Source organism: Tupaia chinensis, unplaced genomic scaffold (genome assembly GCF_000334495.1).
Source record: "Tupaia chinensis unplaced genomic scaffold, TupChi_1.0 Scaffold145147_1, whole genome shotgun sequence".
Classification (NCBI taxonomy): Eukaryota; Metazoa; Chordata; class Mammalia; order Scandentia; family Tupaiidae; genus Tupaia; species Tupaia belangeri.
Window position 1 is genome coordinate 2,305,412 of NW_006205007.1, and position 18,072 is coordinate 2,323,483.

Below are 18,072 nucleotides of genomic sequence, written 5' to 3' on the forward strand. Positions count from 1 at the left end.
CTGCTGCCAAGGACGTATACAGAAAGTGAATAAAAAACAAATGAATGATTGAACAACTACTTTTGAGATAAAAGCCCAATTCTTAAAATGTTTGTCTGGTGAAACAAAAGTTACAATCTTTCCCGTGAAAACCAAGAAAATATTTACATCACTGAGAACTTATTTCTTTTTTCCCTGTAACTCACAGGTAGGTAGTATAGAAAGACTAGAAAAGTGCTTTACACTCACTTTACACTCAGTTTATTCCTGAAAGTTCCCTTGGGACAAGCTGTGTTCATTCTTGACTTAGTAACATGGCAAAACTACGTCACAAGAAAAAGTAAATAATAATTTCTCTCTTAGAAATGAATACTTTAGAATAGCTTTTGATTTTCTGAAATCAATTTAATTCACATTAAGCTTTTGTCCCAGAGCAAAGAAAAATAACTAAATTTTGGGTCAGCTCCAATTCCTGGTTATTAAGGGAGCCAGCTTCTACATGGTCAACTGCACGATTCAAATCCTAGCCCCCCATGGCTTAAAAAACACACCAGATACATGTGTGGGCGCATGTGTATGCATGCATAGGATCTCAAAAGGATGGAGATACAGAGGAAAAGGGATTGTAGGATAACCATGACCCACCGGGAGGTGCTTTCTCCCACTCTCTCTCTTTTTCTCTCTTTGGCAAGCACACAAGCCCTCTGACAATTAAAAATAATAATAATAATTTAAAAGAATCAACCAAATTCTAAGAAAAAATATCAGCCTCTAATATTTCAACTAAGCCTCCTTAGGAAAGTAGTGGAGAGAAATCAGATGAAGAGAACAGAGTAAAAAAATCCAAATCTATCATATGCCCTTAACTGATAAAACACGAACAGAATCCATCCTTCAAACTGCACATGTCTAATTATCATTCAGCTAGCAAAAGAATCTCCAATCTTCTGTCAAAGTCTCTTAGGCCTGCATTTTCCTCTAACAATAGTTTAAAGACTGCCAGCTTCCGACTTAATTGGAAAATTCATTACAAATAAGATTCTGAAACTTCAATACAACTCCCACCACCAATAATGGGTCCAGATAAGAATTTTTTAATCAAATATCACAAGCATTTGATGCAATCTCAAGTTTGAGGACCAGAGTCCTAACTATTTTTCAAATATCAGAAAAAGTCACCTACTACATGACCATACCCTCGAGTTGGAATTAATTTCCTTCCTCTGTACTCTTTGAGCTTATTACACATACTTCTCTTAGAGTCACCACATTCTCTCTTCCCAAAACTCCTCCCCATACCCACACTCAAAAAAGAAAACTTGGGAACCAGCAGTTAGCGTAATGGCTATGTCGCTGGACTCCCACATAGTCAACCACAGTTCACGTCCTGGACCCGGTGGCTTAAAACTCACGCCGGGCACATGTGCGTGCGTGCCCAAGATCCCGAGAGGAGAATGGAGGAGAAGGGAATGCGGCGTGACCATCCCCTCTGGGGGGTGATTTCTCGCTTTCTGTCTCTATGTCTCTCTCTGTCTGTCTGGCGAGTGCACGCGCCCTACAGTGAAAACCTCTCAAAAAAAAACAAAACAAAACAAAAGCTAAAAAAAAAAAAGAAAAAGAAAACTTTCTCATTAATTTGAGTTGGGGTTTATAACATTTTCTCCCCAGCAGACAACAGCTTGATCCCAGCAGTAAATTACAATAGGGTGCTACATGGATAAAACAAGCCATAAAGATACCTGCAATTCCAGGAACTAGCTCTAATCTTTTTCCCACAAATCTGCTTGAATACAGAAAGATTCCTATTTGATTAAAATGTATTAAAATTAAAGATGAAGTGTTGACCACACCTACATAGGTAGCCATCAATTTTATAGCTAGGAAATCTAAAATTCAGTGAAGTAGTTGATTCAGAAATATAAGAAATGCTAGAATGGCAAGAGCCAGCCACCAGGCCCCTGGTAATTCTTAAGGGATATTCTGAGAAATGGTATGAGACTACGTTAGTTTAAAACAAATACTGTGGGATCAGCAGATGACATAACAATTAAGTGGGTGGACTCCCACGTAGTTGAACGTGTCTGAATTCTGGACCCAATAGCTTAAAACTCATGCCAGGTATGTGCAGCTGTGTGCTCAAAATCCCAAGGTGACTGGAGGAGAAAGGTGTGGTCATCCCTCTGGAGGTGATTTTTCGCTTTCTGTCTCTCTGGCAAGCACATGTGTCCTATAGCAAAAAATCTCTCAGAAAACTAACACAATTACTGCTTTTGAGCTGGAGGAAGAGCATTTCTCAAAGTATTCCAGAATACTTAAAAACAAGTTCACATTTACTTTTTCTGTGACTATGATGACTTTAAGGATTTTAATTATAGTCTATTTTCAACTTTTCAAACCAAGAAATCAAAACTTGAGGTTAAATTTAAGAAGTGAAGATAAATTTTATTCTACACTGTGCCAACTTATTAGAAAAGAAGTAAATCATTGCCTCCTTCTAGATCCCAGATTCTTCCTTCTGCAAAATTGGAGAGGAAGGTGGAGATAGTGATTAATCTTTGGTTCCTTCCAGTTCTGTTGTTATCATTTTTCTAATTTCACTGATACAAAAGAAAAAAACAAATCAAAATGCTCCTAATGAAAACAATTTATATTATTTACTGACATTTAAAAAAATAGAAATAGTACTCGTGACCAGCAGATTCTGTAATGGTTACATCGCTGGACTCCTACATAACTGACTACAGTTCAAGTCCAGGAGCTGGCAGCTAAAAACATGCCGGGCGTGTGTGTGTACATGCCCAAAATCCTGAGAGGAGAGTGGAAGAGAAGGGACTGCAGTGTGGCCATTCCCCTAGAGGGTGATTTTTCACTTTCTCTCTCTCTCTCTTTATCTCCCTCTCTCTTTCTAGGGAACACACATGCTCTATAGCAAAAATCTCTTTAAAAAAATTGTACTCAAAGATATACAGGTTATCTAGTAAAGAGCACCAGGAACTTCGTTATTTTCAAGTTTTTGGTTTTACACATAGTGAAGTTTCTGAAAGTCATTCAGAAGTCAATCACCACATACAATAGCTGAATATTGGTGGCATATGGCCCTGTAAAAAACATATCAACCTGAAGCTAAATTCCTAGACAGAAGGCCCTGCAGATGAGGATTTGAAGTCTTTTACACAGTTAAGTAACTGACAATGCTGAACTTTACTACAGCCTTGTGATCTTGAAAAACAGCAAAGGTTAAAAAAATCTCCCCACCATTTTCAAGACAGGATCAATGCAAAGAATCTGGGTTTCCCACATAACTTAAATAAGACGTCCAGTTACACCCCCACCAGCTTGATATCCAACAGCAAGACAGAATTAGACCCTACAAATTCCCATTCCGTACGGGAAATCATAAATGATTTGCTGAACAGCTTCATCCACAAATTAATACAAACAAAATGCTATTGACCAAACTTTGAGATTCTCTTCTCCCAAGTTCCTGAGCTTTGGCCCACCCTCATTGTAAAACAAGACATAAATCCTCAATAGCTCAAAGAGTAGACTGGCCTCAAGGTAAAGCATTCTCGGTTACTGTCCATCATACCACCCACTTCCCATCCCAATTCCCAACAACCAATTCCTTCCCCTTTGTTCTCCCTACAAAAGTTTTGAAAGAAAGAAAGAAACACAAGCAAGCTGTTTCACCTAACCTTGGAGATGCTTTTAGATCTTAGGGCATTCTCTCTACTGTTAATAGTTCCTTCTTCCACGCTCTTGCAACATTCCTTTCTAATAAGGACTGTCCTTACTAAATCCTAATTTCCTATTCTGAATCTCAATTCCAAAGTGACTAAATTTGGGACATAAACTGGTTTGCTGTTTCTTTAGGTGACAGGTGCCCACTTGGAAAGGCCAGACATTTCCAAGATTTGAAGTCCTTTGCTACTGCTCTGAAGCTGAGAAAGGTGATCAGCAGGGCAAGGTCAACTATGGAAACACCCAGAGCCACAGACCATACACTGTGAGTGGGCCACGAATGAGCCAGGCTTTCCACTCGTGCTCCCTGACACATCTGCCTCCACCTCCAGCCCGCCAGTCTCCAGCCGGGGAGAACGGATACTGCTTCCTCCGAGGCTCGGTCGCTCCGGGGCAGGTGGTGGTTCCTGCCCTGTCCGGGGACTCACTCCAGCGCACCAGTCCGCACCACGCTGGAAGTCCCTTTAAAGAAACGACCTCCCGGCCCTTTCTTCCCCGTGCTGTCGTTCCTGCTCTCACATGACTCACCATAACGCCAAGGACAGGTCGTGGACCGGACACCCGGAGTCGCCGGGACTGTCCTAGACCTACCCTCCCCTTCCCGCAGCCAGGAGCCTCTCGCAACAGCCAGGGAGCGAGTCTTCCGGCTCTGCCGGAAGTCCTGCCCGCGCGGGACAGGAAGTTCCTCCCTTCTCCTGAACGCCGGCGACCCCACGCCACGCCGAGGTAAGGATACGCAGGACGTCCTCTACAGCCACTTCCGCGAGCGCTAGGTTAGGGCCGGGGGCGGGCCGACCTTGAGCGCGGGGCGCGCAGGCGCAGCGCGGCGCAGGTGGGAGGGCGGCGGGCCTCCGGCGCGCCTGCGAGGAACCGGAGGTAGGTCGGCTGGCTTCCGCGGAGCTCGTCTTCCTTCTTAGAGGTGCGGAGACACAAGTTAGTGGCGGGGGGAGGGGGCAGCCCCAAACCCAGCGGATGCAGTGAGGGTACCGACCGCAGTAAAGCCGTGGTCGTGCCGAGACAACACCCGTCCTCTTTTTACCTTTTACGTTGTCCCGTGTCGGTCCCTTCTTGGAGGCTTTCCTCATCTCCGTGGACCTGTTCTGTCCCTCTGTCATTTCTCTTCCCTGCCTCAGTCGGCCCTCAGCCCTGACCCTCCCTCAGAGCAGTGAGATCTGACTGTAAGAAGTTTCTTCACTGTTCACAGATACCCGCCGAGGCCGGAAGGACGTCTACCAAGAGCAGAGAAACCAGAAAGCGAATTCGGCCTGTTTAATATATTCCAGTATGGATGGTTTTCTTCCAGTTGAGGGGGAAAAAAATTATCGTCAGATGACAGGAAATGAAACTTTCATGTGTCGCTTGATTTGTGTGTGTGTTTTGGTTTTGGTTTTTGCCAATCTCTGTACCGGTCAACTTTTCCTGCCTTTTTTATTTGCTTATAGTGAGACGCAGTTCTGGAAGCGGGCTTAAAATGGATATTTGAAGTACCTTCAACCCAGAAATTTCTCTTACAATGGGGACCCTTACTTCAGTCATAGCTGTCTTGTTTCATCCTTGAAATCTCATTTGGCCAGAGAGTCCACTGAGAAATCTTGAAGTTGGAATTGGAGGGGGAAACTAGAAACCTTCAAACGTTAACACTGTTAAGCAGGCAGCGGTGACTGGATGCTCCATTTGGTGCCTGGAGAGAATGAGAAGCAAGCAGTAAATAGCCCAGTGACCCTAGGCGACTGAACCACCCAGAACGAGTGTGCATAAGGAAGTTGCTTTTTATTAGAAAGGAGGTGTAACTGGGGGTGTGAGTTATATTGGATTTTACTGTAATTTTTATGGGCAGGTGAACAGCGTGACAATTAGAGAAGATAGAGGAATTTGGAATTTAAGTATTGACAGAAACAGGTGGAAGGAGGGTGGGACTGGGGAATAGTTTCTAAAACAGATCCTGCTGAGGATTCCAGAACTTCCCTGGGGGTCCTGGTTCTGCTGTATAAGGGCTAGGTTGTAAATAGACAAGCTCAAGGGCAACTGCAGATGGTAAGTGTGATAAAGAGGAGTCAGAGTTTTCTGCTGGTGTGTTTGTGGAAAACACCTGCTCTCCTCATGGAAGAAAAAAATGGGGAAGAAAAGTGGCTAGCCTGTCAGCGACAACACATTCTATGAAGTCTTACTCTTTCACTTCTGATGCTGTGGTTCATAAATCTGTCCTAAACCTGGCAGCCTCATTGAGGTTCACAAAGCTCCTGTGTGACAGTAAGAATGGAATTATTATCAGAATGGAATCTATTCCTGCCAGAATAAAATTATGAAAAGAAATCACAGTCTTTTTTTGTTATCTGCTTATGATATTTGTAATGGATTATGAGATTCTGTGTTCCTTATATGGCAAGTTGAATAACCTTGGTTAATATCCTCTAATGTTAACTGCTATTATCTACTGTTATTTCTGTTAACAGTGTGAGGAATGTGTTATACAAGTAATATTTCTTAGTGATTGAAATGCATATGGTATATGTTGTAAGGCCTTGTTGCCTTATTTTTATGTTGTAGAACAATGGGTTCTATTGATTGCCTGGCTCAAAGTAGAAGAATCTTCTGTTCCCATTTTTTAAAAATACATGGGGATTTTTGACAAAGGTACAAATAAAGGAGAGAATTATGAAAAGGGAAAAAAGAATTGGATAACGGTGATTAAAAAGAAATGTGGTAGTTTTGGGGCTGGCAAGTGGCATGGTGGTTAAAGGTGCTGGACTCCCACATGGCCGACCACAGTTCAAGTATCGGACCTGGTGGCTTGCTTTCTCACTTCCTCTCTCTCTCTGTCTCTCTGATCAAACTAGAAAATAATAATGATGGGACCAGCAGTTAAGCGTAATGGCTATGTTGCTGGACTCCCACGTAGTCAACTGCGGTTCGAGTCCCAGACCCGGTGGCTTAAACTCACGCCGGGCCCTTGTGCGTGCATGCCCAAGATCCCGAGAAGAGAATAGAGTAGAAGGGATTGTGGCATGGCCATCCCTGCTGTGGGTGGGGGGAGTGATTTCTCACTTTCTATCTCTCTGCCTCTCTGTCTGTCTGGCAAGTGCACGTGCCCTATAGCAAAAACCTCTCAAAAATAAAAAATAAATAAAAAATAATAAGAAAGTTAAATAAAATAATTTTTTAAAAAGTTTTAAAAAATAAAAAGAAATGTGGCAGTTTTAACAAGATAGTTAGAAATACAACCTTTTAGCAACATCTTGATTGCTTACCATTAGGGCTTAGTGGTGGGTTTAACAGTCTTAAAGAACTGTTCTCAAATTCAGGAGCATAAAAACAAACAAAAAACCTCCTGTCTCACCATCCACACTGACCTGGAACTGTTTTAATTCTTAAGTCTTAACTACTTTTTCAAAGTTCAATCTGTATATTTTGCAAAATATTCTGAACAGTTTGTCCTCTAAGAAATTTTCACGGTTTTTTCTTAACTTCAGTGAGTAGGATTACACATACTTTCTTTGTAAATTTCTTTCGCTAATGTATATAAATACTCCTTGATTTGTAATGGAGTTATGTCACACTAAGCCTTTTAAAAATTGAAAATACCATAAGTCAGAAATGAATTAAATGGCCCAGCTTGGCAAGTTTTCCAAGCCTCCAGGGATGGGAGTTAAACAATGGTTGGCCATGGCACAGTCAGTAATAAATTCATCTTCAATGCTAGGAGCCACAGGTCCAACTGTACATTCAGATCTTCACATTGGATCTTGAAATAGGCACTCACACCCAAGATCCTGACAAGATAACGGGTTAGGAAAAGGGTATTGTGGCATGACAAGACCCTGTTAAGGGTACTTCTCTTATGCATGCATGTGCACACAGGCTCTCTATCATGAATAAAATAATTGTTAAAAACTGTATTGAGGGCCAATTGATTACATGGTGGTTAAGGCAGTTGGATCCCACGTGGTTGACTACATGATTCAAGTCCTGGACCCAGCAGCTTGAAAAACATGCCAGGCATGTGTGCATGCATGTCTGAAATCCTGAGGAGAATGGATTGTCGTGTGGCCTTCTTCCCTGGAGGGTGCTTCTTCACTTTCCTTCCTCTGTCCTCCTCTCTGGCAAGGGCATACACTCTACAGCAAATTGAAAAAAAAAAAAAAAAAATGATGCCAGCCTTGTAGCCTAATTAAAGGAGCCAGATCTCCATGGCCAACCATTGTTTAACTCCCATCCCTGGAGGCTTGGAAAACTTGCCAGGGGTGTGTGTGTGTGCATACATGTGCCACAAATCCCAACAGGATGAAGATACGGAGGGAGAGGGATTGCAATATAACCATGCTTTCTAGGGTAGTGCTTTCTGTCTGGTGAGAACACACGCTCTCTGGCAATTAAAAAATACTGGGTAGTTTGAAAACTCATGATGCATTTTTGCACAGAAAAATATGAAAACCCAATACATTTAATGTACCTAACCTAACTTATATGTACTCTAAACACTTATTAGCCTACAGTTGGACAAAATCTATTTTATAATAAAATAATTGAATAACTTAAGTAGTTCTTGAGTTTTGTGCTAAAAGTGAAACCCTGAATGATTTGCTGCTGCCTATTTTGAGAGAAAGTATCTTATTGCATGTCACTGACCCAGAAGATCAAAATTAAAAGTATAATTTACTGAATGTATCACTTTTGCACCATTATAAAGTAGAAAAATCAAAAATTGAACCATTAAGTTAAGGACCATCTGTATTATCCTAATTAGACTATAAACATCTGAAAAATTGGGGCCTTGTTTTTGTTTTGTAAGAGATACCACTTAATGAATGTTGTGGACAAAATCACTTCAATTAAGTTGCCCTTCAGTGAAAATGCTTTATGGATGAAGATGTAGCAATACTTCAGACAGTCATACACGATAATATGAAAGTGGACAAATTCTGTCATATATGCTTGGCGGAATATTTTCTAGCCGTTTTAAAAAACCATTAGACTAGTCTTTCTAATGGAGAATGAATATTGTGCTTCATTCTGTATGGAATGAGGCCTGAGAATACATGAACTTTACTACCCCACAATGTTACATACCTTGTATATTCTTAATATGTATTTCCTAAATTCTCAAAATATTTTTACCCAATTAGAGTACATTTACATTTATCCAAACTTTTTTTTGTGCTTTGTGATTCCTTAAATCTGCACTTCTTACCTGAATCATATTTCTTCGTACTGAAAGACATACTATATTGTTCTCTTTTTGTGAATGTCAGCTAGTAACAAGTTCTCTTAATTTTTATATCCTAAAAATCTTTAGTTTACTTTCATTTTCAAAGAACCTTTTTGCTGAATTAACAGCTATTTTACCATTTTGAAATATACATTCCATTATTAGTTTTGTTTTTACCCTGTTAAAGATAACCGTTTTTTCCTTTGGCTGCTTTTAAGATATTGTTTTAAGTGTGATGTGCCTGATTGTTTTCTTTGTGGTTTTTGGGGTTTTGTTGTTGTTGTTTTTATGATTCGTAATCTTCATATCTGGATTTGATGTCTTTACGCCTCTTTGGGAATATATTTAGCTCTTCTCTCATCAAATATTGCTTCTGCCTCACTTTCTGCCTACTTTTCCAAAACTCTAGTTACATCTGTGTTAGACCATTTCATTCTATTGCTTATGTTTCCCATTCATTTGTCTGTGTTTCATTCTTACCTTTCTCTCAGTTCATTTTTTTTTTCTTTTTAATAGCCACTAGTCTGCTAAGGCATTAATTCTAGTCATTATCTTTTTGGTTGTTTTCAGTTCAAGCATTTCTGTCTTATTTTTTTCAGTAACCTATTTAGTATCTCATTCTAATTTTTTGTTTGTTCAAGCTTATTAGTCATAGTTATTTTAAAACCTCTGTCTAAAAGATATGAGACCTGCTATTGTCTGAAATTTCTATTTTATCTTTGTTATCATTGTTTACATTGGTTACTTATGTCTTTTATTTGATTTTATGTTGTTTTTAATATTATTTATGTTGATTTCTACTCATAAAATTTTGTTTTATGTTATTTGTATTTTTTAAATTTAAATTTACATTTATTTTGCATTCATTCACTGTACATAATCACAGGATACAAAATGTGATTTCCCATCCAGAATACACCATATATATTGGCTTAATCAAGGATATTACCATACATGTTATAATCAATAAATCACTTTCCATTTCTTGTTTCTTGTATTTTTTGCTCCTCCTCCCCATTTTTACTCTTTGATTCCCTATTTTTTTACCCTCTTATATTCCCCACACTCCGCCCACACTGTCTCTGGTATCTGCAGTTGCTTTCCTTGCCTCCCCCCCCAAGATTTTATTTATTTACAAAATATCTTAATCTAAATACTTTCTATAGCAATTTCAGCCGATAGATACATATTTGTGAACACCTATCTGACTTTAGGCATACAGCTCAGTGAGTAGAATGAACATACTATAAAGTAGCACCTAGCTGAGACTATATAGTGGCTTATTGTGGTCATTAAATAGGTATATTTTTTCTATATTTTTAAATTTCAAGCAAAGCAGTTTTAGCTTTAATAAATCAAAATTTAAAAAATGTTAAGAGAAATTGCTTAAAACTTGAAGCCAGGGAAAAGTTTAGGATTCTGTTCAAATAGTAGTAGATAACTCTCTCAACAGCCTAAGAGAAGACAAAAAATCCTTAAATATGGGAAACAAAGCATAAGAGAAAATCAGTAATGTTTGAGTCAAAAGTCATAAAATTCTATTTCACCAGTTCAGTCTCATATAATTAATCTCTCTTCTGTTGTGATCTAATCTTTCTGTTTAATTCTGGAAGTTATCATTCAACTCCAGACTTGTTCATACCATTAAGTTGGCCATTTTCTGGGTTGTTTTTTGGACTCTTTATTTCTTTGTATCTGTCTTTAGTTTTCCTGGTATAGCACTGTTCAGAACTTCTTGGAGAGCTGGCCTGGTGCCGGTAAATTCTTTCAGGTTTTGTTTATCTGGGAATGTTTTTGCCTTTTCCCATATGAACCATAATCTTGCTGGGTATAGTATTCTTGTTTGAAATTGTTTTACTCTTGACACTTTAAATATACTTTCCCATTCTTTCCTTGCTTGCATTATTTCTGACGAAGGTCCTCTGTTAGCCTCATGGAAGGTCCTCTGTTAGCCTCATGGAATATCCTCATGGAAAAAGTAACTTGACATTTCTCTCTTGCCAATTTTAGTATCTTGTCTTTGCCTGTGGTTTTGTCAGTTGGGCTATAATGTTCCTTGGAGAAGATCTCCTTGGGTTGATTCTATTTGGGGTCCTTTGTATTTTTTGAGTCTGGATATTTGAATGCCTCTCTAGTTTTGAAAGGTTTTCTTCCAGGATTTCATGGACTAGGTTATCAATGCCTTTCTTAGTTTTTTCACCTTCTGGATGCCGATTATCTGGATTTTTGAGCGTTTAATGGTATCTAGTATTACTTGTATATTATTCTCACTTTGGGGGATTATTTTCACAGTCTTTTTGGTGAATTTTTCTAGGCCAGAGATTCTGTCTTCTACATCTGAGATTCTTTCTTCTGTATGATCTAATCTGCTTTTAATACTTTCAAGGGAGATTTTTATTTCCTGTATTACAGCCTTCATTAGATCATGCAAGAACTTCCTCACTTCCTGTAACTCGGTGTCTCTTTTTTCCTGCATCTTCTAGAGTTCATTGTCTCTCTTCTCTTGCATCTCTGTTAGTTTTGTCACTATAAATATTCTAAATTTTCTATTGGACATTTCCCTGAGTTCCATTGTACTCTGTGGATGATGAGCAGTTGTTCTTTTCCTTTGGGGGAGAGATATATTCTTGGTTTCTCATATTTCTTGTGTATCTGTGGTGGTTTCATGTCATCTGATGGATTATATGTTTCTACCTAATTTCTTGATTCAATCTGAGCATTCAAAGGCATGCAGGAGGAGGTGATCTGCAGTCCCTCTGCAGCCCCATTTTTCTCTTCTAGATCTTGTGGTCTCAAGGGTGAAATGGGACAGAAAATCTTCAGTTGTCCTAGCCCCTGAAAGGGATTGCTCACAGCTCAAATGCAGATTATTTCTCAAAGGGCCTGTGGTTGACCTCTTTCTAGATCTTGGGGTCTCAAGGGTGAAATGGGACAGAAAATCTTCAGTTGTCCTAGCCCCTGAAAGGGATTGCTCACAGCTCAAATGCAGATTATTTCTCAAAGGGCCTGTGGTTGACCTCTTTCTAGATCTTGGGGTCTCAAGGGTGAAATGGGACAGAAAATCTTCAGTTGTCCTAGCCCCTGAAAGGGATTGCTCACAGCTCAAATGCAGATTATTTCTCAAAGGGCCTGTGGTTGACCTCTTTCTAGATCTTGGGGTCTCAAGGGTGAAATGGGACAGAAAATCTTCAGTTGTCCTAGCCCCTGAAAGGGATTGCTCACAGCTCAAATGCAGATTATTTCTCAAAGGGCCTGTGGTTGACCTCTTTCTAGATCTTGGGGTCTCAAGGGTGAAATGGGACAGAAAATCTTCAGTTGTCCTAGCCCCTGAAAGGGATTGCTCACAGCTCAAATGCAGATTATTTCTCAAAGGGCCTGTGGTTGACCTCTTTCTAGATCTTGGGGACTGGTGGGTGAAGACTGGGCAGAGAATCTCCTTTATTTGTGTTTTAATTGAATGTCAGAACTATTGTGATTGAATTGTATATGAAGAAATCATACTTTAAGGTCCAATATGATGAAGTTTTCTACAGAAAAGATGTATGTCTCTTGGCAAGGACTTTGGACACTAGTAATCCAAAATCATCTTAGTCAATTCAGTTATCAAGATTATTAGAATTTGGGCAGGTCTATTTCTAGTTCATGCATCTTTCAGAATATAGACCTTTCAGGTCCTAGTTCAAACGATAGAGTATACTAAAGTAGCCCAGAATTCCAGTTTTTGTCTTTTTAACGCTGTGAGTTAAAAGCTGTGTCTAGCTTCTCAGCTATTTTCTCCAAAATCAGCAGATGCCCCAGAGGAAAAGCTATTGTAAATCCTGCACTCAACAACCTAGGAATTTTTTTCTTCTTAATTTTTAACTGCCTTATTAACTCTATCCTGGAGATGTTTATTTTATATTTTGTCCACCTTTTCTAGTTCTCAAAAGAAAGAATAATTTAAATTACCTAGTTTAGGGCCAACCTCACAGCACAGGAAACTGAATCCCAAATGGCTGACCATGGCTTGAGTTCCAGCCTGGCAACTCAAAAAAATATGCAGGGCATATGTGTATGTTCCCAAAATCCTTATAGGGTAAGGAAGAATGTAGGAAAAAGGATTGCAGTGTGAAATGCTCCACTGAGGGATGCCGCTTCTCCCTCACCTCTCACAAGCATTCTCTGTCAATATAAATAAATAAAAAGATAGCAAGAAAAAATATATTAAAATAAATAACCTAGTCCATTATTATTAAAAGTAGAAATAAGGGGTACCAGCAGGTGGTGTGGCAGTTAAGGCTCTGGGTTTCCATGTAGCTGACCATGGTTTGGATTTCCAACTGTGTGGCTCGAAAATCATGCTGGTTGCATGTGCAAGTGTACCCAAAATCCTAAGAGTAAAATGAAGGAGAAGGAATTATGTCCCCACTGCAAGATGATTTCTCCCTTTCCTTCTCTCTGTCTCTGTCTCTCTCCAGTGAGTGCATGTGCCCTATGGGGGGGGAGTAGAAATAAATATGTTAAGTACAAAGGAATCATTAGCAAAAAATAATAATAAATAAAATTAACAATTTCAGAAAATTGTTTTCATTTAGATCACATTTTCTAATCACAATATAATTAAGATAGAAATTAATAACAAATTTAGAAAATCTCATACTTGGAATACAAAACCCACTTGTGTGTAAGATGGGTTAAATTCAAATGTGGATTCTCGTTGATAAATAGAAAAATACATATTCAAACTCGACAATGACAAAAATACTACATATCAACATCTGTAGACTAAAGCTAAATTAGTACTTTCAAGGAAATGAAAATGTTTAAATACTTAAATTTAAAAGACTACAAAACTATCCTAAGGGGTTGGGGAAAAATGGACAGTAGAAGAAAAAAAGAGTTTAATTAAATAAATGAAACAGAAAGCAAATAGTCACCAAAATTGTAACAAAAAACTTATGATAGAATTGTTTTGCCAGATATCAAGACTTTTAATAAAAATTAGGTATATATAATAGATAAAAAGTAGAGACAAAAATCTATCAACTGATGAAAAGGGAAACAAAATGTGATAGATGTATGGACCATAAAAGGAAATGAATTACTGATACATGATACAACATAATGAACCTTGGAAATATGATAGATAAGAGAAATCAGTTATAAAAGACCACATATTCTATGGTTCCAGCCATATAAAATATCTAGAATAGGAAATTTACAGTAGGTCAGTGTTTGCTTTGGGCTAATAAGATGGGGAGGAAGGAAATATTGATGAATGATAGCTAAAAGGTACTGGGTTTCTTTTCCAGGTGATAAAAAATGTTCTAAAGTTGTGATAACAGTTGCATATACCTGTATTATACACTAAAAGCCATTTAATTATGTCATTTAAATGAAGTAATTATATGGTATATGAATTATATCTCAAGACATTAAAAATATGGTACATATGAGGGTATTGTGAGATGGAAGATTGATTTATACCAGAATACAAGCCTAGAAATAGATTCACTCTTGTAAGGAATCTTGACTTAAGTAGATGGCATTGCAGACCAACAGGAAAAGCAAAACATTTCAATAAAAGGTGCTAGATAGCCTTGGAGGGAGGGGGGCTCCTACATAATACCATATGGAAAAATCAGCTTCAGTTGAAGCTTCAGTTACCATCTCTTTCCTGTATGAACTGTAGGTAACCAAGTAGTAGATGAAAGGAAGTCGGTTTTGTTTGTTTGCTTTTTATCAAGTTTTCTAACTGATAGATGAAGGAGTACTAATAGAATGAGAAAACTGCATTTTGAATCAGCCCTGAAGAGCAGTGCTTAAAGAATCTGGTCTAAGGCTGACTGAAATCCTGTTAGTTCAAGTGGAGAACACACCAGACACATATGACTGTTCCCCAAATCCTAATGAGGGACAGAAGAAAGAGGATTGCATATGAAGGAAAACAAGAAACAAAAAATTTAATTTAAAAATTCGTAATGAATAAGTGAATCTATTTATTGTACATTAATAACTGCTAACATTACAAGACAACATTACATGCTTCTTAGTAGAAAAACATACCACCTGCAATTTTTCTCACACAAAAAAATTGAACCTGAAGTTGATCAGGAATTTAAATCCATCTATCATTTTACAGGAAATACAGAAAACATGCTACACACCATGACTATGCTATCTGGAAAGCTCAATCTTGGAAAATCATGGGATAATTTAACTTCAACAAATAGGTTGTAGGATAGAGAGGGAGAGGGAGAAAGTGGAGAACTTTATTTAAAGCTTTACAGGGGGCCAGCAGTTGGTGTAGTGATTAAGGTGCTGGTCTCACATGGCCAACCACAGTTCAAGTCATGGACTCAGCAGCTTGAAAATCACACTGTATACATGTGCATGTGTGCCCCAAAAATCTCAAGAGGAGAATGGAAGAGAAAGGATTGTGGCATGGTCGTTCCCAAAAGGGATGACTTTTCACTTTCCCTCTCAATCTTGGTCTCTTTTTCTGGTGAGCACTTGTGCCCTATGACAAAAACCTGAAGAAAAAGAGAAACTTACAGTATTTAGATATATGAAGCAACATGTACCCTTTTATTATCTATTGCTATATAACAGATTACCCTACTTAATACAAATATTTATCTCATACAATCTCTCAGTCAGGGATCCAGGAATGACTTCACTAGGTATTCTGGCTCAGGGTCTTTCATGAGTTTGCAGTGAAGATGTTGGTTGGGTTCAGCCTTTTGAAGATTTGATTTACGATAAAGGATGTACTTTCAAGATTGCTCACTCACATGCCTTCCTAAATTTCCTCACAACATGGCAGTTGGCCTTCCCCAGAGGAGACGATCCAAGAAACAGAAACTTCATCACTTAAAGTGATGTCATTACTTCTACTGTATACTTTTAGTCCCACCAATAATTACAGTGTACGAGGGGACCACACAAGAGCATGAATACGGAGTCTGGTTACTATAATTTGATCTCCGATGAGTGTGTTCCTTGATACACAAAGTACATTAACCTCAATAAATTACCCAAAACTTTTATGCCATTGTAGCGTTAATTCAGAGTCTACATGTCTAAATTGGGTCCAGGTATGTGTATATTACTCAAGAGTATTTCCTTATATATTGCTGTGAGTCTCAAAAAGCATGATGGGAAACTCAATCCCCAATGCAACAGTATTGGAAGGTGGAGTTTAATGGGAGGTGTTTAGGTCATGAGAGCTCCACCCTTGTACATGAGTTAATGCCAGTCATAAAAAAGCTTGAGGTTGTGAGTTTGATCTCTTGCTTTCTCACATGCACTCTCTTACTCTTCCATCTTCCACCATGCAATGACGCAGCAAGAAAGCCATTATTAGATTTAGCTCTTCAGTCTTGGGGTTCCCAGCCTCCAGAACTGAGAGCCAAAATATTTATTTGTCTATTTGTTTATAAATTATACAGTTTCTGGTATTCTACTAGAGCAGCACAAAATGGACTAAATCAAGTGTAGCTCTTCAAATAGAGCTCCTCTTCATCTGAAGATATAAACTGCTGACAGTATCTGCCCCCACATACCTAACAAAAAATAAATAAGATAATCACTATAGATGTGTATTTTAAAGGAAGAAAAACTGCAGGTACACAAATTCACAGAAATTCTGAAATCTACCTGGTCACAGATTGGCATTTATTTCCTCTTTTAGGATTCAGGGCCTAGGCTTAATTCCCTGTGGCTCTTAGCCCTCCCTTCCAGAAACAATTCACATAAAGAACTTAAAAGTACTCATTATTGCAGCTATTCATTGAGTCATTTTTTCCTCCTCCATATCTATAGCTGTGCTGTTTTTTGCCTATAGACGTTCAGGTGTCCATAAATCTCTTTTCATTTGTTCTTCTGTCCTTCTCAGTCCAGACTAGCAATGTTTCTGCTAACATAGTTCTCTTTAAAAATCTATAGGTCTTCTGTGAATTTTATTCGAGTTCACTCCATTAGAAAAAGCCATACTCACAAAACTCTTCTTCATAAGCCCTTCTCTACCATGGACTTTTGCTGATATGAACACCTTTAAACTTCTAAGAAATCTGTGATTTGATTCAAAGGTGTTCTGAGGCACACTCTTAATATCTGAATAAAGATACTCTGAAGCACATCTTAGATCTTTCTGAGGTCTTAAACAACTTTACAACTACATCTTCAAGTTATGTGTTCCTGGCAGTGCTATGGATTTGATCTTTACTCAGAGATATCCACTAGTTTTAGCATCATTCGTCCTCTGAAGGGGCTAGGAATCTTTATATCCAACAAATTTGGGCTTCTTTTTGATTAAAAACCCTTCTTGCTTATTTCTCTCCTTGCACGTTTTACTATAAGCAACAAGAAGAAACAGGTTGACATAATTAACTGGCTATAAATCTACTTTTCTATTAGATTACTTAGCTCAATAGTCATATTTTCATTCTGCACATAACTAGATTTGCTCAACTTTCTGCCACTATTTGGCAGGGATTTCCTTTCCTCCAGTTACCAATACAATTTTTCTAATCCATGCTTTTGGCCAAGATGACACCTAAAGCAAAGAAGGAAACTCCTGCCTCTCCCAAAGAAAGCTGAAGCTAAATCAAAGGCTTTGAAGGCCAAGAAGGCAATGCTGTGGTGTCCACAGCCACAAAAACAAACAAACAAACAAAAAAAACACAACAACAACAACAAAAAACTGTACATCACCCACCTTCTGGAAGCCCAAGACTCTTCAGCTGCTGAGGCAGCCCAAATATCCTTGGAAGAGCATCCCCATGAGAAACAAGCTTGACCACTATGCCATCATCAAGTTCCCCAGACCACTGAATCTGCCATGAAGAAGACTGAAGACAACAGCACACTTGTATTCACGTGGATGTCAAGGCCAAAAAACACCAGATCAAATAGGCTGTGAAAAAGCTCTATGATACACTCTAATCAGGCCTGATGGAGAGAAGAAAGCATATGTATGACTGGCTCTTGATTATGATGCTTTGGATGTTGTCCACAAAATTGGGATCATCTAAACCATGTCCAGCTGGCTAATTCTAAATACTTACTTTTTTCACCATAAAAAAAGAGATCTTTTCTAATCCATTAACACCTTATCTACAGCTTCCTTAAAGGTTATCATGCATCAACAATTAATTTCTTAAAGC

At 38.6% G+C, this 18,072-nt stretch overlaps 1 protein-coding gene and 1 long non-coding RNA gene across 7 annotated transcripts in view; one reads left to right on the forward strand and one right to left on the reverse strand.

The window, feature by feature from the left end:
- The window catches only part of TMEM161B (transmembrane protein 161B), a 95,460-nt gene extending 91,085 nt beyond the window's left edge, over nt 1-4,375 (reverse strand). The window contains exon 1 of one of the 4 annotated variants that reach the window (XM_006167806.3): nt 4,249-4,375. In XM_006167806.3, the coding sequence (XP_006167868.1) occupies nt 4,249-4,251 (3 nt within the window). In that variant the 5' untranslated portion in view covers nt 4,252-4,375. Of the gene's footprint in view, nt 1-4,148; nt 4,207-4,248 lie in introns of those variants that run through there. The other 3 variants (XM_014583927.2, XM_027767996.1, XM_027767993.1) reach the window with 3 other exon arrangements.
- An 87-nt stretch (nt 4,376-4,462) lies between these two features.
- The window catches only part of LOC102496275 (uncharacterized), a 28,240-nt gene continuing 14,630 nt past the window's right edge, over nt 4,463-18,072 (forward strand). For 2 of the 3 annotated variants that reach the window (XR_337283.3, XR_337284.3), the window contains exons 1-2: nt 4,463-4,596; nt 4,925-5,002. This is a non-coding gene — a long non-coding RNA (uncharacterized LOC102496275). Of the gene's footprint in view, nt 4,597-4,924; nt 5,084-18,072 lie in introns of those variants that run through there. The other variant, XR_003547765.1, reaches the window with a different exon arrangement.